At 42.4% G+C, this 27517-nt stretch overlaps 1 protein-coding gene across 1 annotated transcript in view; it reads left to right on the top strand.

Annotated features, from left to right (window-relative positions):
- Positions 1–2532: 2532 nt before the first annotated feature.
- LOC126184066 (agrin-like) overlaps positions 2533–27517 on the top strand; it is a 121013-nt gene continuing 96028 nt past the window's right edge. Inside the window, exon 1 of the mRNA XM_049926427.1 lies at positions 2533–2692. Within this exon, the coding sequence (XP_049782384.1) occupies positions 2533–2692 (160 nt within the window). The remainder of the gene's footprint in view (positions 2693–27517) is intronic.

Raw genomic sequence — 27517 nt, 5'->3', positions numbered from 1 at the left:
GTGTCAAGATAGCAGACGTGAATGAAAATTATTAAAAAAGTCTTGACAACTATCCACGTATAGCTTGATCTGATTCAAGTATGTTACACCAAATGAAGTTAAACATCATCTCTTAAGAATAGGCAAACAGAAAATTTTACAAGACACCATCAATAGTGAGTGAAGGGGAAGACACAACCATATAACATAATCAACTTACCCTGCAAAGAAACTGGAGGCAGCAATAAACTTCATGTAGGAAAACAAAGCAGCTACACGGACGATACTCCGACTGAACAAATCGAAAATCTTGATCCAACTACTAAGACGTGGTTACTTAAAATGATGATGATGATGATGATGATGATGTTTGGCTTGTGGGGCGCTCAACTGTGCGGTCATCAGCACCCGTACAAAGTCCCAATTTTTACACAGTCCAATTTTTTTGCACAGTCCTATCTAGCCACTGTCACGAATGTACTTAAAATGTTCAACGTCTGTTTTCGAGACTTCCGGATAAGGAAGACTATGAAGTCTCATCTTGTGGCCTTGCTTGAACTAGTGAAGGAACCCATAGAGCCGAAGAAATACCACTCAGTGTCTCTCCCACGCCATTTGCAGAAAGTCATCGAATGAATAATCTATAATAGAGTAGCAGAAGAAATAAACGAGATGGTTAAACCAGAAGAGTAAGGATTCAGGCCAACGAAACCTTGCTGTCGACAGATACTTAACTTTTCCCAACGCGTAGAAGATGGCTGTGAGAAACGAATTGCAAGTCAACCACAAAACAATTTTTAGCAAATTCTCTATATTATCGTAAGACTTCAGACTGGCTTGTATGATAATGGGAGCCCACCAAAACAGAAGGGAATATGTTACTCTGCAACAGAAAATGAGCCGGTTGAGATATTAAAAGAAAGGGACTACTCCAAGGAGCCGTATTGGCCCCTCTGTTACATACGTCTGTATTTGTACAGACGATACGCCGCGACAACAGGGTACGCAGTCTCTCATCTATGCGGAGACACGATTACCAGAGCTCAAGGAAAAAGTTTAAAGTAGCAGAAGTAAAATCCTCGAATATATATATTACGCGCAGAAAAATCTGAAAAAGAACCTGAACAAGATCCAAGGATGCAGATTCCATCCCCGCAGTAAAAATTCCAAGTAGAAGCTTAACACCAGATGGGGGGACGTACCCCTGGAGCATGAATCCCACCCCACCAGGAAGTCAGATAGGACTGTACTGTTTTTTTTTTCAAACACACATAGCAATTAGTTAAGGGAGAAAGTATTCTCAAGAAACTGTCTACTGAGGAAACTAAGTGGCATACCATGGGGAGCGCACTCCGAGGTAATACAGAAAACGGCTCTGTCTCAACTTTTTGCAGCGGTAGAACATGCATCGCAGGTGTGGGAAGTGTCATCTCACTAAAAGCGATTATGTTGCACTCTATGATGCGGCAAGAATTGGTACTGGATGCGTAAGAAATGCAACTATGACCGCTGTTTACCCACTAGTCGGTGCAGCATCACACCAGTTTAACAGAACGGGAGCTGCACAACAGGAGAGCACGATTTAAAAGAAGATCCAAAACGTAAACTATATAACCATACTGTTGTCACTCCAAGTCTGAGGTCGAGAAAGAGTTTTCTCAACATAACTACACTCTAACAATGGCAACGTAGACCAAACGCCTAAATCTATGACAGGAGACACAAGTCACTCCTACGTTCGAATTGAAAGAGTAATTTTCTGGGACATACGCTAACACATTCCACCTGGATAACACTCAATCGTCAAAGATAAGGAATGTCCGAATGTAAAATACCCAAATAAACAGGGATACGCAGAAGGCGCCTACTGCGGATGTAACGAAATCCAAATACAATGCCGGCCGGGGTGGCCGAGCGGTTCTAGGCGCTACAGTCTGGAACCGCGCGACCCCTACGGTCGCAGGTTCGAATCCTGCCTCGGGCATGGGTGCCTGTGATGTCCTTAGGTTAGTTAGATTTCAGTAGTTCTAAGTTCTAGGGGACTGATGACCTCCGAAGTTAAGACCCATAGTGCTCAGAGCCATTTTAACCAAATACAACATTTGGTTTTACCAAAGTACTACATTGTAAAAGCTGCTGTATACTGAGGAGGCGACATTTAGTGCGCAATGGATATGGAAAATAAAGTAAAGTAAGTACTTACGAATATTACACGTCTACACTGGTACTCATGTAAAGATATCAGAAGAATTATCTAAAAATTACTGGTGTGGCCTACTTAAACATAGACGCTCGTGTCCAGTTCTACAGTTGGGCACTGAAACACGTGAAATCAAATTGTAAGACAGTAAAAATGCTTTCAAGTATTTAGTCCTAATTTGTATCCACCTACAGCTTAAAGAAGTTTAAAATGAAGTAAATACACATAGCAACCCTACACACACACACACAAACACACACAAATACCGAGACCAATAAAGTCCTGAGACTGGATCGAAACTGTTTTGAGTAACTGTGTTGTAGAGAGCGACAATCAACTGGGGAGTCACGACGATGTGTGTTGCAGCGTGCGATTGCTCGCCACTGGGTTCGGTGCGAGAAGACTGCGAGCAGATGACGGGGCGGTGTGCGTGCAGACCCGGCGTGCTGGGCCTCAAGTGCACCACCTGCGCAGACGCTGGCCACATACTCACACTCGCCGGCTGCCTCACAGGTAAGCCACAGTACAGCTGTAGTCACTCTTGGTTCTAAAGTAAAGTAGTTTTACTAAGATTTATTCCCACTTTTCAAGGAAAGTTTGTGACGAATAAAATCGTGCATCATAATATTTTGTTTTGTGGTGGATGTGCCAACTGGATTTGAAACTTCTCAAAAGATATTTATTCAGCTGAAAAAATCAAACAGCTAATCCACTGCATTACCAGTCCTATTTTCCACAGCGACCATCCTCACGTCTACAGAGATCATAGAAAATAAACGGAAATATGGTGTAATCTAAACAGTGGACCCGAACTCAACCGACAGTATTTCGGAGGTTGTTCAGTGCTACATTTTGAATACTTTAAGAAACACATGACATCCTCAGGCTCGTTACGGAGTAACAGTGCAGTTATGATGCATTGGGTTCAGTTCCCAAAGTAATATTTTTCCTTCGAAAATACCTTCAGAATGATCAGAAATTCCGTTGTATACAATCACCGTTACACAGAAGCATCGGTTTCCTCGCAGATGTCTATGTATAGATGAAATGCTATGTGCTGTGGTTGCCGCCGTCCTGGCAGCGCGGCATAGCTTCTTTGAGCCGCTCTTCCATTACATTTAGTGAACCCATATACGAGTTGCTTTTTGACCAACTGTTCGTCAGTGCGTCTGTCCTTGCAGCTGTATATCACTGTTAGCGTGCGATTTCCGCTGGCGGTAAAAGAATCCGCAGACAGTATCGGGCAGTGATGAGTGCAAGCCGGGAGGCGAAATGTAATGTGGGCATTACTGTTATAAACAGCAAGTACCGTTAGTGAATGCAACAGGTTTGTTTCTAAACAAGACACAAAGCGCACATCGTCGACAACAGCACTGTTGTGAAGGTAATTTCAGTGAAATAAATATACAAAGACAAATGGGACGAAGAAATCGAACGAATGCAATTAATCTGTAACGTTTCACCGAAAACTGCTGGTTCGTGTTACGACTATAATCAGAAAATATCACTGGATACTCACCGAACTTATGTGCAGGGAATTCGTGTTCACCCTGTGGACAGAAGCTAACTGTAACAATGTTGCTGTTGTTGTGGTCTTCAGTCCTGAGACTGTTTGATGCATCTCTCCATGCTACTCTATCCTGTGCAAGCTGCTTCATCTCCCAGTACGTACTGCAGCCTACGTCTTTCTGAATCTGCTTAGTGTACTCATCTCTAGGTCTCCCTCTACGATTTTTACCCTCCAAGCTGCCCTCAAATACTAAATTGGTGATCCCTTGATGCCTCAGAACATGTCCTACCAACCGATCCCTTCTTCTAGTCAAGTTGTGCCACAAACTCCTCTTCTCCCCAATTCTATTCAATACCTCCTCATTAGTTATGTGATCTACGCATCTATTCTTCAGCATTCTTCTGTAGCACAACATATCGAAAGCTTCTATTCTCTTCTTGTCCAAACTATTTATCGTCCATTTTTCTCTTCCATACATGGCTACACTCCATACAAATACTTTCAGAAACGACTTCCTGACATTTAAATCTATACTCGATGTAAATAAATTTTGCCAGTCTACATTTTATATCCTCTCTACTTCGACCATCATCAGTTATTTCGCTCCCCAAATAGCAAAACTCCTTTACCACTTTAAATGTCTGATTTTCAAATCTAATTCCCTCAGCATCACCCGACTTAATTCAACTACATTCTATTATCGTCGTTATTCTTTTGTTGATGTTCATCTTATACCCTCCTTTCAAGACACTGCCCATTCCTTTCAACTGCTCTTCCAAGCCCTTTGCTGTCTCTGACAGAATTACAGTGTCATCGGCGAACATCAAAGTTTTTATTTCTTCTCCATGGGTTTTAATACCTACTCCGAACTTTCCTTTTGTTTCCTTTACTGCTTGCCCAATATACAGATTGAATAACATTGGGGAGAGGCTACAACCCTGTCTCATTCCCTTCCCAACCACTGCTTCCCTTTCGTGCCCCTCAACTCTTATGATGGCCATCTGGTTTCTGTACAAATTGTAAATAGCCTTCCGCTCCCTCCCACCTTCAGAATTTGAAAGAGAATATTCCAGTCAACATTGTCAAAAGGTTTCTCCAAGTCTACAAATGCTATAAACGTAGGTTTGCCTCTTCTTAAAATAGCTTCTAAGATAAGTCGTAAGGTCAGTATTGCCCCACATGTTCCAGTATTTCTACGGAATCGAAACTGATCTTCCCCGAGGTCGGCTTCTACCAGTTTTTCCCTTTATCTGTGAACAATTCGCGTTACTGTTTTGCAGCCGTAACTTATTAAACTTATAGTTCGGTAATTTTCACACTTGTCAACAACTGCTATCTTTGGGATTGGAATTATTATATTCTTCTTGAAGTCTGAGGGTATTTCGCCTGTCTCATAGATTTTGCTCACCAGCTGGTAGAGTTTTGTCAGGACTGGCTCTCCCAAGGCTGTCAGTAGTTCTAATGGAATGTTGTTTACCCCCGGGGCCTAGTTTCGACTTAGGTCTTTCAGTGCTCTGTCAAACTCTCCACGCAGCATCATACCTCCCATTTCATCTTCATCCATATCCTCTTCCATTTCTATAACATTGCCCTGAAGTACATCGCCCTTGTATAGACACTCTATGTACTCCTTCCACCTTTCTCCTTTCCCTTCTTTGCTTAGAACAGGGTTTCCATCTGAGCTCTTGATATTCATGCAAGTGGCTCTCTTTTCTCCAAAGCACTCTTTAATTTTCCTGTAGGCAGTATCTATCTTACCACTAGTGAGACAAGCCTCTACATCCTTACATTTCTCCTCTACCCATGCCTGCTTATCCATTTTGCACTTCCTGTCGATCTCATTCTTGAGAAGTTTTTATTCCTTTTTGCCTGCTTCATTTACTGCTTTTTTATATGATCTTCTTTCATCAATTAACTTCAATATTTCTTCTGTCACCCAAGGGTTTCTACTAGCCCTTGTCTTTCTACCTACTTGATCCTCTGCTGCCTTCACTACTTCATCCCTCAAAGGTACCCATTCTTCTTCTACTGTATTTCTTTCTCCCATTCTTGTAAATTGTTCCCTTATGCTCTCCCTGAAACTCTGTACAACATCTGGTGTAGTCAGTTTATCCAGGTCCCATCTCCTTAAATTCCCACCTTTTTGCAGTTTCTTTAGCTTTAATCTACAGTTCATAACCAATAGATTGTGGTCAGTGTCCACATCTGCCCCTGGAAATGTCTTACAATTTATACGCTGGTTCCTAAATCTCTGTCAAAAATGGTTCAAATGGCTCTGAGCACTATGGGACTCAACTGCTGTGGTCATAAGTCCCCTAGAACTTAGAACTACTTAAACCTAACTAACCTAAGGACATCACACACATCCATGCCCGAGGCAGGATTCGAACCTGTGACCGTAGCGGTCGTGCGGTTCCAGACTGTAGCGCCTTTAACCGCTCGGCCACTCTGGCCGGCTAAATCTCTGTCTTACCATTATATAGTCTGCCTGAAACCTGTCAGTAACTCCAGGCTTCTTCCATGTATACAATCTTCTGTTATGATTCTTGAACCAAGTGTTAGCTATGATTAAGTTATGCTCTGTGCAAAATTCTACCAGGCCGCTTCCTCTTTCATTTCTTCCCCTCAGTCCATATTCACCTACTACGATTCCTTCTCTTCCTTTTACTACTATCGAACTTCAGTCACACATGACTATTAAATTTTCGGCTCCCTTCACTACCTGAATAATTTCTTTTATCTCATCATACACTTCTTCAATTTCTTCGTCATCTGCAGAGCTAGTTGGCATATAAACTTGTACTACTGTAGTAGGCGTGGGATTCGTGTAACAATAGTACTCAGTAAAAGGTAAATATTACAAAGTTGTTATATCGTAATGTCGCTCGTGGGTTTAGGAAATCTCTAGGGGTGTGTATTAAGTATTGGTACTATGGGATCGATTACATCAGTTCCACAGTTTTGTACAGCATCCACGATTTATTTATTATTTATTTATTTATTTATTTATTTATTGTTCCGTGGGACCAAATTAAGGAGAAGTCTCCATGGTCATGGAACGAGTCAATACATGAAATTATAACACGATAGTAGAAACAGATAAAATGAAATATAAAAAACATATTCAGGCGACAAGTCGTAAGTTTAAATAAAGAAAATCAACAATGTAACACCGGAATTTGCTTAATTTTTCAGCTCTTCCAGGAGCTCCTCGACAGAATAGAAGGAGTGAGTCATGAGGAAACTCTTCAGTTTACACTTAAAAGAGTTTGGGCTACTGCTAAGATTTTTGAGTTCTTGTGGTAGCTTATTGAAAATAGATGCAGCTGAATACTGCACTCCTTTCTGCACAAGAGTCAAGGAAGTGCATTCCACATGCAGATTTGATTTCTGCCTAGTATTAACTGAGTGAAAGCTGCTAACTCTTGGGAATAGGCTAATATTGCTAACAACAAACGACATTAAAGAAAATATATACTGTGAGGGCAATGTCAAAATTCCCAGACTATTGATTAGGGGTCGACAAGAGGTTCTCGAACTTACACCACATATAGCTCGAACAGCCCGTTTTTGAGCCAAAAATACATTTTTGAATCAGAAGAATTACCCCAAAAATAATACCATACGACATAAGCGAATGAAAATATGCGAAGTAGACTACTTTTTGTGTTGAACTGTCACTTATTACAGATACTGTTCTAATGGTAAATAAAGCAGCATTTAGTTTCTGAACAAGATCCTGGACATGGGCTTTCCACAACAGCTTATTATCTATCCGAACGCCTAGGAACTTGAACTGTTCCGTCTCGCTTATAATATGCCCATTCTGTCTGATCAAAACATCGGTTCTTGTTGAATTGTTAGGGTGATCGTGACGCTGAAACAGTTCCACGAAATGCACATTCGCGTTGCCAGTCTGAGTGGCTATCTTTTCCAGGTCACCATCTATGTCATACTCTCCATCCCTATCAATACTATTACCAGCCCCACCCACAATCACTACCTGATCCTCTTTAGTAAAATCCCTACATAACCCCCTATGTTAACAGTCACCTGAGCCAATCCTGCATTAGGCTTCACAATGCTGGTGACCTGGTACTCACTCCCCAACACTTCCTGCAACTGCTGGCCTACACCTCCGCCATGAGAACTACCTAACAGCAGAACCTTCTTCTTCCTCTTCGACTTTGCAACTGTCCTAGCCACCGTAACTGCTGAGGTCTGCTGCATACTTCCTACATCTACAGCTATTTTAGATTCCTCTCCACTAGACTCTGACAGTTGGTCATATCTATTGCAAACACCAATAGTAAAACTATCTGAAAATCTTCTTCTCCTAGCAGATCTCTTGCCAACAGCCAGCTCCCATTCCCCAACCCCCTTCTCCCTCCTCATCGTATCTAGCTCCTGAAGGGCACAGATCTTACGCTTCTGCTCCTCTATCAACTTACTCTTGCTACATAACCTGCAGTTCCAGGAGAGGATCTCACCAGAATGCCCACTGGCTTCCCCACTGCATTCCCCCCAGTGAAAATACTTCGAACAAGTCTCACACCGCAATCCACTACTCACGAACCTACGACAAATTCCACACTTCTCACTCATGGTAAAATGTACACTTATTACAACAAGAAAACTACTTTATCTAAGTTCCGCTACTACAATAAGAAGATGATAACAACCTGACTACAATAATCACAAACTTACTCTACAAGGGAAGTAACTACTATTATTAACAGTATTAATGAACAACAAATGAGAATATAACAAAAGACTAATACAGAAAGATAATCAAACGTCTAATGATACAGTAACGAAACTGAAAACAGTTCCCAAAAGGTTCTTCTGAAATTATTTCACCAGAAAACACCAAGAACACCGGTTGAAGACTACTAAAGTTCCTAAATAAACCACTATACACACAAAATTAATTAGTACTTAGCTTTCGATGCGCCGCTACAGCTGCAACTGGTCAGCGCGGAATGTAAACACAGGTAAGAGGTTAAGTTGCTGGATACGAAACACTCACAAATATCAGGTCACAACACAAGAAAGACAGAGGCGAATGAAGAAACCACTAATAAATCACTTATATAGTAAATAATATCACAAAAACCGTCCAAATATGTATCTGAAACCTAAAAATATATAAAAACTTAGAGAGCGATCACACACTCAGTCACTCGCTTATGACGTCACACCAAACAGCTGTCTAAGCCTTTACCGAAAACGTTTATAATATGTTTATCGCACTCTCTTAAATTCAGTTAACGAATGGTTATTACTTTTAAACTCCACCTGCAGCCTCGGGTAAAAGGTGCAGGGCTTCCTTTTTCGTTCCCTCGTAGCTATCAAAAGGGGGAATTATTCTGAAAATGGACAGGGGTTTCGTTTCAGATCTTAGGGCTTTGTCGGACTAGGGGATCTTCTTACGCGCGTATTGTGCCTGTAGCAGCAACAAAAGTGACACCCCATGTGACAGAAGACTTTATTGCTTCACGTTCAGTCTCGGAGAAACAGTTAGTCTGGAATTCTACACAATTAACTGCCAAATAGCAGGTGACAGTGTAAATTCTCAGATTCTACCTCACTACTTAAGGAAATTTTTCTGAAATCACAACCTTACTTTCTGTCAATGTACAAGACGATTCACAGTAATTTTTTTGTCTACAATGAATCAAAAACGTCGCAGATAAATGAGACAGCTTTCAGTGGTAGGTAGATTATTAGCACCAAAATACAAGCTATGTACTGCAGAAGACAAGATACCAAATCTCAAATAAGAAAGGAAACCAGTAAACACTGCGTAGTATTGTTTGTGCCTAGTGGTCTTTATTGTGGCATGTGGACGTTAAATTTATGCTCCTTGCTTCAGTTACATACTCTACAGAAGTTTCAAGGGTATACACTTTTCTTTGTGCAACACAATAGCTACGTTAATTCGTTATTTATTTGAATGCATTTGTCACAGAAAAACACAATCTTCTGAGTTCATCAATAAAGCTCAGTTCTGTCACCGTCACTAATAACCTCGATGTCGACGGGACGTTAAACCTTACTCTTCCTTCCCGTTTGTTTCGTTTTTGGCAGTTGCTGAAAAAAACTAGGCGTACCATCAAATGATTCTCTAGTCCAGATATTACGGGCTTACGGGCAGTCACAGTCCAGCGCCTACTTCAGCAATGAATGTCGTGTGTAGCCAGTTCCTGCTATTTATAGCCAGCGGGCTGGACAGCACTTGCTCATGCGCCTACCTATTTCTTGAAGAAGTAGGAGTAGGCATGAAGGACAAAGGCACCAGTAGGAGTAGACATGGAAGACAAAGGCGCTATTCGACTTTTTTCTTTTCTCTTAACAGTCAGGTACTGTCAGCACCGCAACCTTTGTTGCGGCTCTCCTTGATGAATTTTCAGAGAGAAGTGAGCCGATAATAGCGTGATCAATGTAAGTAATGGATACAGGCTTCACACCACGTCCTCTTTTCAGGCGAATTCCAGTTCTGCGTACATCTCCATGATAGACGTATACCCGTGTGGAGTTTACGAGGAGAACGAACTTTGTTAGGCTGCATCCATCGCCATCATACGGGCCCAACACCTGACTTGGTCGTACAGGAGCCACTGGGTACACAATAAGGTCACTTTAAGTTCCCACAGCCAGTAGGATTTATTTTCTGATATCGGCGAGTAAAGGCCAGTGACTGTGTCTTACCTTCGAGGAGTTCTTGAGGTCATCTTTGAACGAGATAACGTATAGCCCCTGTTGCCTGTGCTGTCCTGACTTATCTCGATACAGAGGGTCTTCGCTGTTGCTGTAGCCAATATGATGTCCAGATTTATCGCACAAGAAAACAACTAGTCATATATTAACGTGAGAGTAGTACGCAATCAATCTACAGCCACTCCGGTTAGCGAAACCTAGCACACAGTTGATACAACATAGAATAATATAGCCGTATCTGTCGTCCAAGCTCGTTTCAACCAGACAGGTATAATAAGAGAACTGGGGTGGCAGTCATTAAAACAAAGGCGTTATTCGTTCCGGCGGGATCTTCTCATAAGATTTCAGTCACCAGCTTTCTCCTCAGAATGTGCAAATACACTCCTGGAAATTGAAATAAGAACACCGTGAATTCATTGTCCCAGGAAGGGGAAACTTTATTGACACATTCCTGGGGTCAGATACATCACATGATCACACTGACAGAACGACAGGCACATAGACACAGGCAACAGAGCATGCACAATGTCGGCACTAGTACAGTGTATATCCACCTTTCGCAGCAATGCAGGCTGCTATTCTCCCATGGAGACGACCGTAGAGATGCTGGATGTAGTCCTGTGGAACGGCTTGCCATGCCATTTCCACCTGGCGCCTCAGTTGGACCAGCGTTTGTGCTGGACGTGCAGACCGCGTGAGACGACGCTTCATCCAGTCCCAAACATGCTCAATGGGGGACAGATCCGGAGATCTTGCTGGCCAGGGTAGTTGACTTACACCTTCTAGAGCACGTTGGGTGGCACGGGATACATGTGGACGTGCATTGTCCTGTTGGAACAGCAAGTTCCCTTGTCGGTCTAGGAATGGTAGAACGATGGGTTCGATGACGGTTTGGATGTACCGTGCACTATTCAGTGTCCCCTCGACGATCACCAGTGGTGTACGGCCAGTGTAGGAGATCGCTCCCCACACCATGATGCCGGGTGTTGGCCCTGTGTGCCTCGGTCGTATGCAGTCCTGATTGTGGCGCTCACCTTCACGGCGCCAAACACGCATACGACCATCATTGGCACCAAGGCAGAAGCGACTCTCATCGCTGAAGACGACACGTCTCCATTCGTCCCTCCATTCACGCCTGTCGCGAAACCACTGGAGGCGGGCTGCACGATGTTGGGGCGTGAGCGGAAGACGGCCTAACGGTGTGCGGGACCGTAGCCCAGCTTCATGGAGACGGTTGCGAATGGTCCTCGCCGATACCCCAGGAGCAACAGTGTCCCTAATTTGCTGGGAAGTGGCGGTGCGGTCCCCTACGGCACTGCGTAGGATCCTACGGTCTTGGCGTGCATCCGTGCGTCGCTGCGGTCCGGTCCCAGGTCGACGGGCACGTGCACCTTCCGCCGACCACTGGCGACAACATCGATGTACTGTGGAGACCTCACGCCCCACGTGTTGAGCAATTCGGCGGTACATCCACCCGGCCTCCCGCATGCCCACTATACGCCCTCGCTCAAAGTCCGTCAACTGCACATACGGTTCACGTCCACGCTGTCGCGGCATGCTACCAGTGTTAAAGACTGCGATGGAGCTCCGTATGCCACGGCAAACTGGCTGACACGGACGGCGGCGGTGCACAAATGCTGCGCAGCTAGCGCCATTCGACGGCCAACACCGCGGTTCCTGGTGTGTCCGCTGTGCCGTGCGTGTGATCATTGCTTGTATAGCCTTCTCGCAGTGTCCGGAGCGAGTATGGTGGGTCTGACACACCGGTGTCAATGTGTTCTTTTTTCCATTTCCAGGAGTGTATATTGTTGGTGCCCACCTACATAGCTAGAAATTATCTTCATAATAAAGTAAGAGAAATCAGGACCCTCACGGAATGATTTATGTGTTCGTTTTCCAGCGTGCTGCTCAAATTGCAGCACTTAATTGTGAATTGCTAAGTAACCACTTAGCTGTAGATGTATATGAGGAGCCCAGTTGTGTTACCAACATTGTTCTTCAAATTTGGAAGATCTGTGTACTAAGCTTCCCATATTCCCCCGAATCACATTCAAATTTAATGAAGCATTATTGCAACGGAACTGTATACGAACGGTCATTAAAATTTCGTTCTTTACCTTCTTTCCTGGTGTTGCAATTTTAATGACCAGCAGTATACCTCTGTGACATAAAACAACGTGGAATTGACGCCACGTAGTGACCCGCAATGAAACCATGACTCTCACGGCACACCACATGGATATTCATTGTGATATGACTCTTAGATGACAACATGTGCACATATCATACCAAGGTTGCTGTCATTTTACGCATATAACAAATGACATGTACACTGGTAGCAAAACATTTATTTATACATTCTTAATAGCTTGTTGTTCCACCTTTAGAATGCAATGCAGCAGCAGCTCCACATTCCAACGTAGCATAGTTACAACTAGTTCTTGGTAATTTTCCGAAGGTATGTGGTAGCACATACCTGCACAGACGTTAGGCCATTCCCGTACTTCATGTGCCTGTGGATTATGGGCACAGAGATGGCGCCATATATTTAGCCAAAATTAAATAGTAATACCTTCAGCTGCTGCCGGGCGTTGATATATATTCATCTGATCCACCGAGGGCAGAGAGGATAGTGTGACTGCAGGTACTATCTCGCGCACGCCTCCCGTGAAACGCACATTTTCGCCTTTTATGTCCACACACTACATTCGTAGTGTCCCTACCCAACATACTCATTACTCGTGGAAGACATTCTTACCGAGTCCCGTACGACTTCGGGTTGTATATTTGCATCCGGACAGAAGAAGAAGGTCAGGGCCGGTATTGCCAGAACTATATACTTACATGGAAATGGTGTCTGTTCTTTCGGACACGTCCAAAAGAGCGGACACCATATCCATATAAGTTTTCCATTAGGTTCATACCAAGCGGATTTGTGGCCAGGTCATCAATATTAGTTCACTATCATGGTCCTCAAACCTCTGTAGCACTAATTTGGCTTACTGATATGGACAGTTAAGCTGCAGGAATACACCGTCGGCATTGGGAAAGACATCAAGCTTAAAAGGAAGAACATTGCCCTCGGTAATGCTGTTGTGGTTGTATCCGTTATTACCACAACCCCCATGATTGTCTAGGTTAATGTCCACCACATAATTTTAGTGCATCCACTGGCCTGAGTTGTGGTGCAGTACGTATCTAGACAAGATCATCGACTTGGTGTAACAAGAAACGTCATTCATTCGACCTAACCACACGTTTCAATTGATCGACGGTCCTGTCTCTAACATCATGTTCAAAACGCAATCATAATTGACGATGTCGTTTAGTTAACATTGGGACATACAAGGATCGTCTGCAGCAGAGTCCCACGTTCCGTCATATGTGTTGAACGGTAAGCTCCAATACTTTTGTGTTTACACGAGAATAGTAATTTGTCATCAGACTGCCACAGAAAGGAACGTTTCCTGCTTTACAGAGCGGACAAGCACCCGATCTCTACGTTGTGTAATGAGGCCTCACCTTGTTTTATTGTCCTTCAACAAATCTCGATTTGTGTTCACGACAGTAGCAAGCGATCAGCCAACCAGGTGCCTATTTTCCAACGTCCACATTCCCAGGCGCTTGGCCTTATCTCGCTGTCCTTTTTCAATGTCGCTTCCGTAAGTGGATTTGCCCAATATTCAGACTGTATCGTCGCGAGGTGATTCCTCATTAGTCCTACTTCCCTTATACATGGTGGTCAGAAACAGTCTGAAAAACTTACAAAGATGTTGTGGAGGTGGCTATAATCACAAACAACAGTTAAGAAAAGACCTGGTTACGTTGCACTGTTTCCGAGTAAATTAACATTGAAACTAGTCAATCAGGCCGTTGTATGCAGAAATCCAAGCGGGTCGCCAGATTCAATTAGTGTCAGCTGTTCTCATAGCGCAGACTGCTCAGCCTTTGGTTCGGGTCTGTTCCGAACTGCTGTTTCACGTCCAATTTTTGTATCGCTCTCTTGTTTGGTTTTAGGAAACTATATCAAGAAAACGTTTCGCAACACCGTCTCTGATGGACCCCTTTAATTTACGCCCGCAGTGGCCTAATTGGCTAATTGCAATGCTAATTAACTTGGAAACAGCGCAAGGTGTAGAATTTTTTTCTTAACAATTATTTCTGAGAACAACATAACCTGCAACAACCTTGTTATAATTTTTTCGCTTATCAGTGAAGATGAAATTTTGCTTTCTCTCCTGGTGGATATTTTACGCAGGAGTGAACCCACTGCCATGTTGTGCCTGTGTGTGGAATAAAAAAGTATCGAAGTATAGTCAGGGTTAGGAAATCGTGATCGCAAGCGGTTTGGCTGCACAATCATGTTAATATCCGTTAGATAAAGAGGGAGAATGCAAATTATGTCCACTCAGATATTTTACAAGATGACCTCTGCAACAGCTACTCGACTAAATGAAGTTAGTGCCAAGATGCAACAAGGATTAAAATAGATATATTTTCTTTCGTTTTGTAAATTGTGTCAGTGAAACAATTTTTATGGTTGCAACACGGATGTCATCTAGATTGACAGTGAATCGATGATAGTTCTTCGTTTAGGCACATTCTGTTTTATACGCCTTTCAAAGTGTACATCGTTCAATAACCGTCACTACTTTTTAGGACAGGGTCATTTGATTTTCATATTAAGTGCTGATAGCAAACGTGTCGGAAAGAAAATCTATATTGTGATCATAAAAGCCTTTTTGTGAACTGAAAAGTACATACTTCCTGATTTTCGAATGATTGATAGAATGGTTGTATGAATCGCTTAAACCGTTTCTCCCTCAAAGTTGATGATGAATGTAAACCAAAAAAACATTCAATACCCTTCTACAGACACTGATGCTGCGACTGAAGAAACGAACTGCAGTTCCGAGTTGTCATTAACGACTAAGATGACGTGGTAAACAGCTGACTAGAAACATAGGCCAAAACAAAGGAAGGTCGTCGTAAACGCACAAGATTGAATATCGTAAAATATGAAATCGTGAAACAAGTAATAGCTAACATTATTTGGAACAAATCAGTCTGAAGACTTCAAGTGACTACAGGCAAGTGACTGCGCACCGGTATTTAATCGCAAAACTCTACCATACGGCGTGCCCACTGCATTCTCTGCTTGCTACGTATGCAGAGCCTCAATGAACTGTATCCACTTGTCAGTTGCCGTACTCAATATCAGTACCGCCCATTAAAAGGGAATCCTCATCAGTGGCGGATACAAGAACAGGCATTGTCCTTGGGCAGCATTGTACGATTATATCAGTTTGTCGATCCAAAAAAAATGGTTCAAAAGGCTCTGAGCACTATGGGACTTAACATCTCAGGTCATCAGTCCCCTAGAACTTAGAACTACTTAAACCTAACTAACCTAAGGACATCACACACATCCATGCCCGAGGCAGGATTCGAACCTGCGACCGTTTGTCGATACAGATTTCCTAAGTCATTTCTGGGAACTGATGTGTGGACTGTAACGATTTCCTTTATCGTGAAAGTACATATTAGAAACTGGTCATGAGAATCATTCTGCTGTCTTCTCAAGTAGAATTCCACGGATATAACTATTTTTCTTATTAAGAGAAGTACAACTACGCATAATACTCTTGCAGACAACGTCAGTATCACGCTTACATTATCTCACAGTAAACTGGCGCTTGTGATTTAGTTACTGCAGCGTGCGTTATAGTTAATATATTGTACTACATTTAGTTTCCCCTTTAATATCCTCGAACCTAGGCTTGCGCTTCGTGTCTGGTGTTGTCGTCTGCTTAGCCCTTAGCCACATGCGCCAGCAGTGTGCTGAGTATATCGTCGTCACCAACTATGTTAAGCAGCGGCCTTGTCAAGCCTTGTTCAGCTACTAAACGCTTAAACAGTAGTGTATGTTTTCTTCATTTATAGTAAAGTAATACTATCTTTGAGTTTGTCAGCAACAAGTACCTCATAAAGGTTTCAAGACATCAGTAACATTCATCCCAGATCCTCCTGTTGCACTAACAGAAATATCTTTTGCATACTGATTGCTTCATTTTTTAAAGGGAATTAGTAATACTTTTAGCATAACAGATCCACAAATTAAAATAAAATATGCAGGTTTATTTTAAAATTGTTTGCTCTCCAGTAAAAAACTGCGTCAGCTACAATGCTACCCCACTGTGAATGCTGATCTCGAACGTGGTATGAGGTCATTGACCTTCACAAGCAGCGGGAAATCGCCCTGCTTAGTGTCAAACAGTTGCAAGCTGCTATGGTGGTTCTGTTGGGAGAGGTCACGAGATCCATGTATCAGAGATACCAAAGGTACGTTAAGTACTATTCTCTCCAGAATATCGTATCTCCTCTCTAGAGGCAGTATCAGATCTGTCACTACTCTTCCACTTAACTGTGAGTGACGTGTCGTGGGTAGAACTAGGCACCCTTTGGAGGGAGACAGGGATCGAGAAGAGCTCAGGCAGTCATACTGATCCCCCTAACCAAGAAGTTTGAACTGCTGTCTTTCACTGAAACCGAAACTAAGCAACTGAGTCTCACCTGGGAAAACTGCAGTGTCAAGAGGAGGCAAATGCAAAAGGGTAGGGATCCAATAATATTTGTCAGTTCTAACGAATGGTGAATAATGGGACGCCTAAAGAAAATAGCAGGAGAAGATGGGAAGAAAGACCTGGTATATTCAGTGTGTATGCGTTGGAGTCTCATTCAACAAGTTCAAATGTCTCTTGTAGCAGTTATTGAGGAAACAGAGGACAACTGACTGCAGCTGGTGACGCAAATTGCAATAAACTATATCTATTGTCTCGGCTCCTAGATCATACTTGGATCATTCCAGCATCTGGCAGAGAAGTTTGTGAAGACCAGCCTTGTACACGAAGTTCCAACGAGACATACAGTTTGCAACACCGTCTCCAGAACTGACCTTGGCTCTCTGGTTCTGAGTCGAGTGGATAGACTGATCCAGAGACTTCGAACGTTTTGTGACATGCAAGGTCGTCAATTCCTGGATATTTTCCATTGCTTTGAGAATTGTAGGGTCATCCTGAACGTATCAGGTTGTACGGCGTCTGTAAAGTGAAGATTTTTGCTTACATTTTAAAGTGAAACAGTTGGTAGTGATTAGATCCCACTTGAAGGTTGCCCTTTCTACAAAAATGAATAAGTCCCATTTAATATAACGCAATATGACTACTCTTAGTTATGGTTCTAAGACACCAAAGCTCCACATTCGCCGGTTCTAAAGAAGCTCAACAGACACTCTACTGTAGCAGACGCCACAAAGGAAGTCGATTTCTGGATTGCACAATAAGAGCAAAAGTCGCTCATAAATAATCGCCGTACAAGCAATTCAACCTATGAAACTTGGCAAATATCCATAAATAACAGACATCTTACAAGGTGTGCACTACGCATCAGACGCTTCTGTCCAGGTTCCTCACTATTTGTGGGGTACACACAAGGGTTGTTCATATTAGGCACTCTCCATTCAGTCAGAATAACGTAGCTGTAGGAGACCCATAGGTGTCAGTATAAGATGCCCTCTGCAGGCGAGAATATTTAAGTCCTAACGATTAACTGCAGAAGCATTCGCAACGAAGTGTTAGACACTGAAGCGCTAGTAAAAAGCAGGTAGGTTAGAAAATTTAAAAAGGGAAACGGATAGGTTAAAGTTAGGTATTGTGGGAATTACTGAAGTTCGGTGGCAGGAGGAATAGGATTTCTGGTCAGGTGAATACATGGTTCTAATTACAAAATTTACAAAATCAAATAGGGGTAATGCTGAAGTAGGTTTAATAATGAACAAAAAATTGAAGCGCGAATAAGCTACTACGAACAGCATAGTGAACTCATTATTCTAGCCAAGACAGACACGAAGCCCATGCCTACCACAGTAGTACAAGTTATTATGCCCACTAGTTCCGCAGATGATGAAGAGATTGAAGAGACGTATGATGAGATAAAAGAAGTTATTCACATAGTTAAGAGAGACGAAAATTTATTAGTCATTGGGGACTGTAATTAGATAGTAGGGAAAGGAAGAGAAGGAAAAGTAGTAGGTGAATATGGACTATGGTAAGGAACGAAAGAGGAAACTGCCTGGAATAATTTTGCACAGAAAATAACTTAATCATCATTAACACTTGCTTTAGGAAACATGAAAGGAGGTTGCATACGTGGAAGAGACCTGGAGACACCGGAAGGTTTCAGATTGATTGCATAATGGCAAGACATAAATTTAGTAACCTGGTTTTAAATTGAAACACATTTCCAGAGTCAGATGTGGACTCTGACCACCATTTATTGGTCATGAACTGTAGATTAATACTGAAGAAAGACCAAAAAGGTAGGAATTTAAGGAGATGGGACCTGGAGAAACTGAAAGAGCCAAAGGCTGTAGAGAGTTTCAGAGAGAGCATTAGGGAACGACTGACAAGAACAGGGGGTAGGAATACAGTAGATGAAGAACTTGTAGGTTTGAGAGACACAATAGTGAAGGCAGCAGATGATCAATTAGGCAAAAAGATTACAGAGACCATTGGAGAAAAGAGAAGCACCTGTATGAATATCAAGAGCTCAGATTGAAAACCAGTCCTAAAAAAGAAGGGAAAGCTGAAAGATGGAAGGAGTATACATGGGGTCTATGCAAGGGCGATGTACTTTAGGGCAATATTATGGAAGAGGAAGATGACGTAGATGAAGATGAGACTTGAGATATGATACTGCGTGAAGAATTTGACAGAGCAGTGGAAGACCTAAGTCGAAACAAGGCCCTGGGAGTTGACAGCATTCCGTTCGAACTACTGATGGTCTTCTAACTGGTGAGCAAGGTGTATGAGACAGCCGAAATTCTCCTCATACGCCAATAAGAATATAATATTTACAATTACAAAGAAAACAGGTGCTGAACTATCAGTATAATAAGTCATCACTGCATAACACTAACACGAATTCTTTACAAATGAATGGAAAACTGGTAGATCTGTTTGGATTCGGTGGAGATGTACGAACACGCCAGGCAATACTGACCCTACGACTTACCTTAGAAGGTAGGGGAAGGAAAGGCCAACCACGTTTATAGCATTTGTACTCGTAGACTTAGAGAAAGCTTTTGACGATGTTGACCTGAATACTCTCTTTCAAAATTTTGAACGTGGCAGGGGTAAACCACAGTGAGTGAAAGACTATTTATATTTTGCACAGAAAGCAGATTGCCGTTATAGGGGCACGAAAGGGTTGCAGTAGTTGAGAAATGAGTGAGACAGGGTTGTAACCTATCCCAGATGTTATTGAGCCTGTGTCTTGAGCAAGCAGTAAAGGAAACGTAAACAGAAATTTGGAGTAGGAATTAAAATACAAGGACAAGAAATAATAACCTTGAGGTTTGTCGATGACATCGAAATTCTTTCAGACACAGACAAGGACTTGGAAGAACAGTTTAACGGAAGGACGGTGTCGTGAAAGGTGGATATGAGATGAAAATCAACAAAAGCAAAACGAGGATAATGGAATGTAACAGAATTAAATCAGGTGGTGCTGAGGGAATTAGATTAGGAATTGAGAAACTTAAAATAGTAGATGAGTTTTTCTATTTGCGCAGCAAAACAACTGATGATGGTCGAAGTAGAGAGAGTATAAAATGTAGACTGGTGACGGCAAGAAATGCATTTATGAAGAAGAGAAATTTGTTAATGTTGAGTATAGATTTAACGGTGAGGAAGCCTTTTCTGAAAGCATTTGTATGAAGTGTAGCCACGTATGGAAGTGAAACATGGACGATAAACTGTTTAGACAAGAAGAGAATAGAAACTTCTGAAATGTTGTGCTACAGAAAAATGCTGAAGATTAGGTGGGTAGATCACGTAAATAATGAGGAGGTACTGAATAGAACTGCGGAGAAGAAGAATTTTTGGCACAACTTCACTATAAGAAGGGATAGGTTGGTAGGACATGTTCTAAGGCTTCAAGGTATCACCAGTTTAGTATTGGAGGGAAGCGTGAAGGCTGAAAATCATAAAGGGAGACCAAGGGATTAATGAACTAAGCAGATTCAGAAGGATGTAGCCTGCAGTAGTTACTCCGAGATGAACGGGCTTGCACAGGATAGAATAGCATGGAGAGCTGCCATTCTTTGGACTGAAGACCACAACAACACAACTTTGAAAGGAAGGTCTGATGGTAAATGAAAGTGATGTATTTGTAAAAGTACGCAAGAGACTCAAATGCACGGAGATATAAATTGAAATTGCGTGCGAGGTTGTTTAGACAAGACTCAGTATCAAGGACGGGGATGAACACTTATAGTCGGATCCTTCTATCAACCACCAGACTCACCTCTAGATGCAACAGAAAACGTTAGAGAAAACTTTAATTCACTACTACGCAAATCGCCCGGTCTATTGTCATCACTGAAGGAGGATTTAATCATGCAACAATCAAGGGGAAAAATTACAGATTTCTGAGTGTTGGCCGTGTCAAGATGTCCTGCAAAACCTTTCTAAATGTGTTCCCTGAGAACTAAGTAAAACTAATTGCTCGGAGTCGCACTCATTATGGAATTATACTGATAAAATAGCAACAAATAGTCCAGATGTCTTTGAGAATGTCCTCATAGTAAGACAAAATTTCTCAAAAAATCCTAAGATGTTATGGTCATATTTAAAGTCTGTTTGTGATACCAAAGTTTGTCTCCTGACACTCATGAACATCTACATCTACATCTACATCTACATCTGCATCTACATTTATACTCCGCAAGCCACCCAGCGGCGTGTGCCCTTTCCTGTTCCAGTCGCGTATGGTTCGCGGGAAGGACGACTGTCTGAAAGCCTCCGTGCGCGCTCTAATCTCTCTAATTTTACATTCGTGATCTCCTCGGGAGGTATAAGTAGGGGGAAGCAATATATTCGATACCTCATCCAGAAACGCACCCTCTCGAAACCTGGCGAGCAAGCTACACCGCGATGCAGAGCGCCTCTCTTGCAGAGTCTGCCACTTGAGTTTGTTAAACATCTCCGTAACGCCATCACGGTTACCAAATAACCCTGTGACGAAACGCGCCGCTCTTCTTTGGATCTTCTCTATCTCCTCCGTCAACCCGATCTGGTACGGATTCCACACTGATGAGCAATACTCAAGTACAGGTCGAACGAGTGTTTTGTAAGCCACCTCCTTTGTTGATGGACTACATTTTCTAAGGATTCTCCCAATGAATCTCAACCTGGTACCCGCCTTACCAACAATTAATTTTATATGATCATTCCACTTCAAATCGTTCCACACGCATACTCCCAGATATTTTACAGAAGTAACTGCTACCAGTGTTTGTTCCGCTATCATATAATCATACAATAAAGGATCCTTCTTTCTATGTATTCGCAATACATTACATTTGTCTATGTTAAGGGTCAGTTGCCACTCCCTGCACCAAGTGCCTATCCGCTGCAGATCTTCCTGCATTTCGCTACAATTTTCTAATGCTGCAACTTCTCTGTATACTACAGCATCATCCGCGAAAAGCCGCATGGAACTTCCGACACTATCTACTAGGTCATTTATATATATTGTGGAAAGCTATGGTCCCATAACACTCCCCTGTGGCACGCCAGAGGTTACTTTAACGTCTGTAGACGTCTCTCCATTGATAACAACATGCTGTGTTCTGTTTGCTAAAAACTCTTCAATCCAGCCACACAGCTGGTCTTATATTCCGTAGGCTCTTACTTTGTTTATCAGGCGACAGTGCGGAACTGTATAGAACGCCTTCCGGAAGTCAAGAAAAATAGCATCTACCTGGGAGCCTGTATCTAATATTTTCTGGGTCTCATGAACAAATAAAGCGAGTTGGGTCTCACACGATCGCTGTTTCCGGAATCTATGTTGATTCCTACATAGTAGATTCTGGGTTTCCAAAAACGACATGATACTCTAGCCGACGAAATCAAAGTGGGGCGTAAGACGAATGTATCCGGCTGCATTAATGGGCTATTGCAGCAGACGACCGACGCGAGTTCTTATGCTAACCGCACGACTTCGTCTGCAGCACCTCTCCAGGGCCCGTCACAATGTTGATTGGACCCTAGACGACTGCTAAATAGAGGCCCGGTCAGATGAGTCAGTATTTCATTTGATAAGAGGACTTGATAGGGTCTAGTGTGGCATAAGCTCCAAGAGGCCATAGACTTAAGTTGCTAACAAGGCATTGTGCTAACTGGTGGTGGCTACAGAGTCGTGTGGGCTGAGTTTACATTTAATGGACTGGTTTCTCTTGGTCAACTGAACCGATCATTGACTGAAAACGGCTATGTTAGGCTATCTGGAGCCCATTTGTTACGAATCATAGATGAGATTTTTGTGGATGACAGTGCGCCAGTCGCCGGGCGGTAGGTTTGAAGAATATTCTTGAAAGTTCTAGCGAATCATTTAGCCACCCATATCACTCGACAGGAATCTCATCGAACTTTTGTGGGACTTAATCGAGAGTTCAGTTTTTGTAGAAAATCCTGTACCGGCAACACATTCGCAATTATGGACGACTATAGTGGCAGTATGGCTCAATATTTCTGCATGGGACTTCCAACGACTTGGTAAGACCATGTCACGTCGAGTTGCTACACCGCACCGGGCCAAAGAAAGTATTCCATGATATCAGGACGATGTCCATGACATTTGTCACCTCACTGTACATTTGTTAATGTCCTGGACATTCAATGCAGTGATGGCGATGTTTCGTTAGAAATTGCGGAAACATTGAAAGGAACGGAAAATAAATCGGACAGTAGTCCGAACGATGATTGTTATGCTAATTAAAGTTTAGAACAAAAACAGATTACATTCCAAGCCCAAAGAAACGGTGTACAGTAATAGATTTCAGTGAGAAAGACAACGCTGCAAACTTTTTGGTTAAACTTAAGCAGTTTGCAAAGCTGGTTTCGTTCCGTGAAATTGTATAATTGGAAGAAAGATTTTCATGAGGTACGAAATATCCACCAAAATGCAACTCGCTTAAGTTTGAAAGGAAAACTATATGAAAGACAGGGAACTACACTTGACAGTTAGTGCACCGTTACTGAAGAAGTGCTACGATACTAGGCACTCTGAGTTGCAAGTGAGATGAACAGTATTGATTTCCAAGTCGCGAAGATACGAAGTTTACCACAAGTAAAGGCGTAAAGGAGATGTCATTAACTGGCAATACTGTAAGGACATTCTAAGCTTATGTGAAGACGAAGCTTCTTGTTATTCTGTGCTAACCGCACTTTAACATTTCAAGCGAAATAAAGACAGGGTAGCTGGTGCAGTCGACAAATCCCAGGAAACATTCGAAAATATCAGTGTCAGTGCTATGTATAGGTGGATAACGGTTTCGCAATTTCACCTCTGTCTTCGGGAACGCAGGCCGATGTGGCCGAGTGGTTATAGGTACTGCAGTCCGGAACCGTGCGACTGTTACGGTCGCAGGTTCGAATCCTGCCTCGGGCATGGATGTGTATGATGTCCTTAGGATTGTTAGGTTTAAGTAGTTCTAAGTTCTAGGGGACTGATGACCTCAGATGTCAAGTCCCATAGTGCTCAGACCCATTTGAACCACTTCTTCGGGAACATCAAGACAAATTAGGATGAAAAATTTTAAAAACTAGGCTGTTTACTTCTATAAAAGTATTATAATCCATGTACCACAACATGGAAAAATGGGACAGGATGGTCTTCAATGTCACATCCGAAAAGCCTTACCGTTCGCAGAAAATGATTTAATTGCTTTTGCTGTACTCTTGGCTTGCGCATAAAAACCCATCTTTGGGACGACGACGACGAAAACATTGTTAACGTATTGTTAAACATCAGTCATTTCTACATTGTCAGTTTGCAACAAACATTTTATGAATTTAATCATGTTTGCCTGGTACGCAGCGCTATATGCAGAGCAGCGGCCGCGGCCAATTCTTACCCAGTTCCAGTTCTGTCTAAATGAGTCTCGTAATTACTTTGAAGTGCCGGAATGAATTAAATTTTCGAATTTAATTTTCTTTTATTAGCTGCGCCTCCCGCAAGAAAACTGTTTGTCCTCGCCGTCCAACACTTCACATTTTGTGACGACTACAGGGAATAAACAAGGAACTGTTTCATTATTAGGCAAATAAACATTATCCAAAAATTATCATTAGAACTGCGCTACAGGAATTGTTACAAAATATTTAATGTCAACAAATTAAGGTTCCGACTGATCGAATATGACATCATACACTACCGTGATCAGAGCCGGCCAAGGCGTACCAAACTTGACGCGGACAGCGTGTGTGGACCGTAGGAGGGCCAAGGCACGGCCTGTCACTCGTCTATGCTCCGTTCTTCTCGGAACAGCGCGACATTTCATTTTGCATTACGGTGCGGCATTTAGCGGGCGGCAGAGCTCTCTGAGTTGTGCAGGATCGTGATGTCACCCAGTTTACCTTTCGCTGTTTGTTCGTAGTGTGCAGGACGTTCACAGGTCCAGTGGCTGTTTCCACAAAAAGAGGCACGCTACCAATCCATCGTAACAATCCTTTAAAATGAATGGCAGTCGCAGAAGAGAGGGATAAGAATTCTCAGATCGCATAAGTGACGTGTACTGCTTACTTGCTACGAAACGACATTATAGTATCAGGCAGAAAGAATTTAAACTCTTACATGACAATAATAGAGCGAAAAGTTACAACGATCGACAGGCGGGATTCATTGTTCTGTATATCAGGAAACACTTTAACCGTCCACTCACGGGTTGATAGGCACTCGTCGCGTGCACGATCTTCTGTCAGTCAGCTTGTGACTTCGAACAAGGAGCTACAAACCTTTGTAGGTTATTTCTTTCAGTAATCAACTGTTTAATGAACAGTTCTAGCGAAGAGAGTGATGCCGTGATTCTATTGTAGCGGCGGAAGAAAAGAAAGACGCAGAGAGTGTTATGGGTGCATCCGTACATAGAAAAGGATTTCCATCATCGGTTGTTTGCTGGTGCTAGAGATCTGCAAGAGAGTGATTCAAAATATGTAGATTTCTACAGAATGTCAGACAAATCTTACATCGTCTTAGTGAAAATTGTAGCTCCAGATATTCAACACACGAATACAAGTATGAGGAAATGTCTGAGTGCAGAAGAATGATTACTTGCGAGATTAAGGTAATCCCTTTAATCCAAATATGTAACACACATATAAAAGCATGAAAGATATCATAGTTATACCTATGTAGGGATTATAACGATCTAAAATTGTTCTGAAGGTAATTATTATATTCTAAAATAAGAGAAAGGGAAGTACTTTACAAACTGTGAAAAACTGCTTCGCTTGTTGCTGAAGAAGGAAAGTGTTTAGGGTGATTTGCTGGCTCTATCAACATGGAGAAACTCCTTCCTGATGGTCTTTCTTCAGTGAGGGAAGATTGCTGAAGCTGGTTGTGGCTTACGCTGAATCCTGCCATGCCTGGTAGGATGGCGCATCTCTTCTACTAGGATGGTACAAAGTTTTTGGAGAGGACCCTTTGACTTCGTCTGAGAGGAGCAATGCCTTTCTTTTATAACACCTCAACTTTACATCGCTCATCTGCATGAGGTTTGGGACGAGGCTGAGCAGAAAACTGTGTGTACTGGCCTCTCTCTTACCTTTGTCAGTTGAGGCATTTGAAATCTTGGCCGCCTTTGCTGAAAAATATTCATCAGAGACTCTCTCTGCGTCACTTCGAAAATCTGAACACTTTCTCTTCCTGCCTCGTCTTCTCGTGTCCATGGAATAAGGAAATGGTGTCATCCGCCGAAAGTGGTCCTGCAATCACGGCTGGATATGACTCAGGTGGTGTTGCATTAGGTGTTGGCGTGATGGTGGGAAGGAGTGCGGTTGTTGCTGGTCAGCTGTGGTAACTTCAAGGTCCGATAAAGTATTTTATGAGAAGACGGCTACTTCGTTGAGATTTTCTATTTCTAAAACGTCTTGCTTTGGTTAGGGATGGCGGATTGTAGGTAAATTACCCGTAGAAACGCCAGCTACTTTTACGATACGAATAGCAAATTGCATTCTATCCATCACGTAATATGCTTCCATCTTTGTTCCTCCACTACCACTCGGTTCGAGCTTGAGATTCTTCACGAACGTACTCCACAGGTTCCACCACTTTTTCTTGCATTCAGCCACTGTAACCAAAAAACTAAATATTGTGTTTTTAATTGACGAGGATTTAATTGCTAACAAATAAATATTTGTATTTTGTAGATAATAAGCTTTTCGCTTAACTGTGTGCTTAATTTCAGATGTTTGGCTACAGGGCGTACATTTGTTCCGCTGGGACTGTCGGGGATGGACTACAGTTGGGCCAATAGTATCCGAAACCACGCAGGTCGTATGGAATGAGTTGAAAGACGCTTACATAACATTCTCTACTCACGAACAGTGGAAAAGAACTGTAAAGCGCTTTTAGTCCCTATGGTACCTTCTAAATCGTATAGGGGCAATCGATGGGAAGCTGTTTGCACAGACAAAATCCCTAATACTGGTTCGACAAATTGTAATTATAAATCATACCACCCGGTAGTACTACTAGGATGCTGTGATGCTGATGGTGTTTTAACGACGAATGAAACTGGGTACGCTGATATAAACTGTGATGCAGGTATTTTAGAGCCTAATCAATTAAAAGATTCTTATCTAATTCACTACGTAACATACCACCGCCGTCTAAGCTTCCCTTAGATGACTAATATGACTGTGTTTTGCCTTATTACTTTGTAGGAGATGAAACTTTCCCCTTACCCAATATTTACTAAGAACTTAGTCAAAACGAGCTCTTGACTATATAAAACGAATTTTCAGTTACTGCTGAAGTTGGACTATAAAACTAGTTGAATGTGCGTTTCGTATGATGAGTGAAAATTTCCAAGTACTTGGTACTGTGATACGTTGCCAGGATGAGAAAACGACCAATAACATCACTAAATGTGCGTATTTCATAACTTCTTTAGAAAGAGAGAAGGGTGTCAATTACACAGCGCAATAAGTAGACGACAATGTAAACATCACTGGTTCTGCAAACCGTGTTGGCTTTGCGTCACC

Source organism: Schistocerca cancellata, chromosome 4 (genome assembly GCF_023864275.1).
Source record: "Schistocerca cancellata isolate TAMUIC-IGC-003103 chromosome 4, iqSchCanc2.1, whole genome shotgun sequence".
NCBI classification, from domain to species: domain Eukaryota; kingdom Metazoa; phylum Arthropoda; class Insecta; order Orthoptera; family Acrididae; genus Schistocerca; species Schistocerca cancellata.
This window is presented reverse-complemented; position numbering and strand designations above follow the sequence as displayed.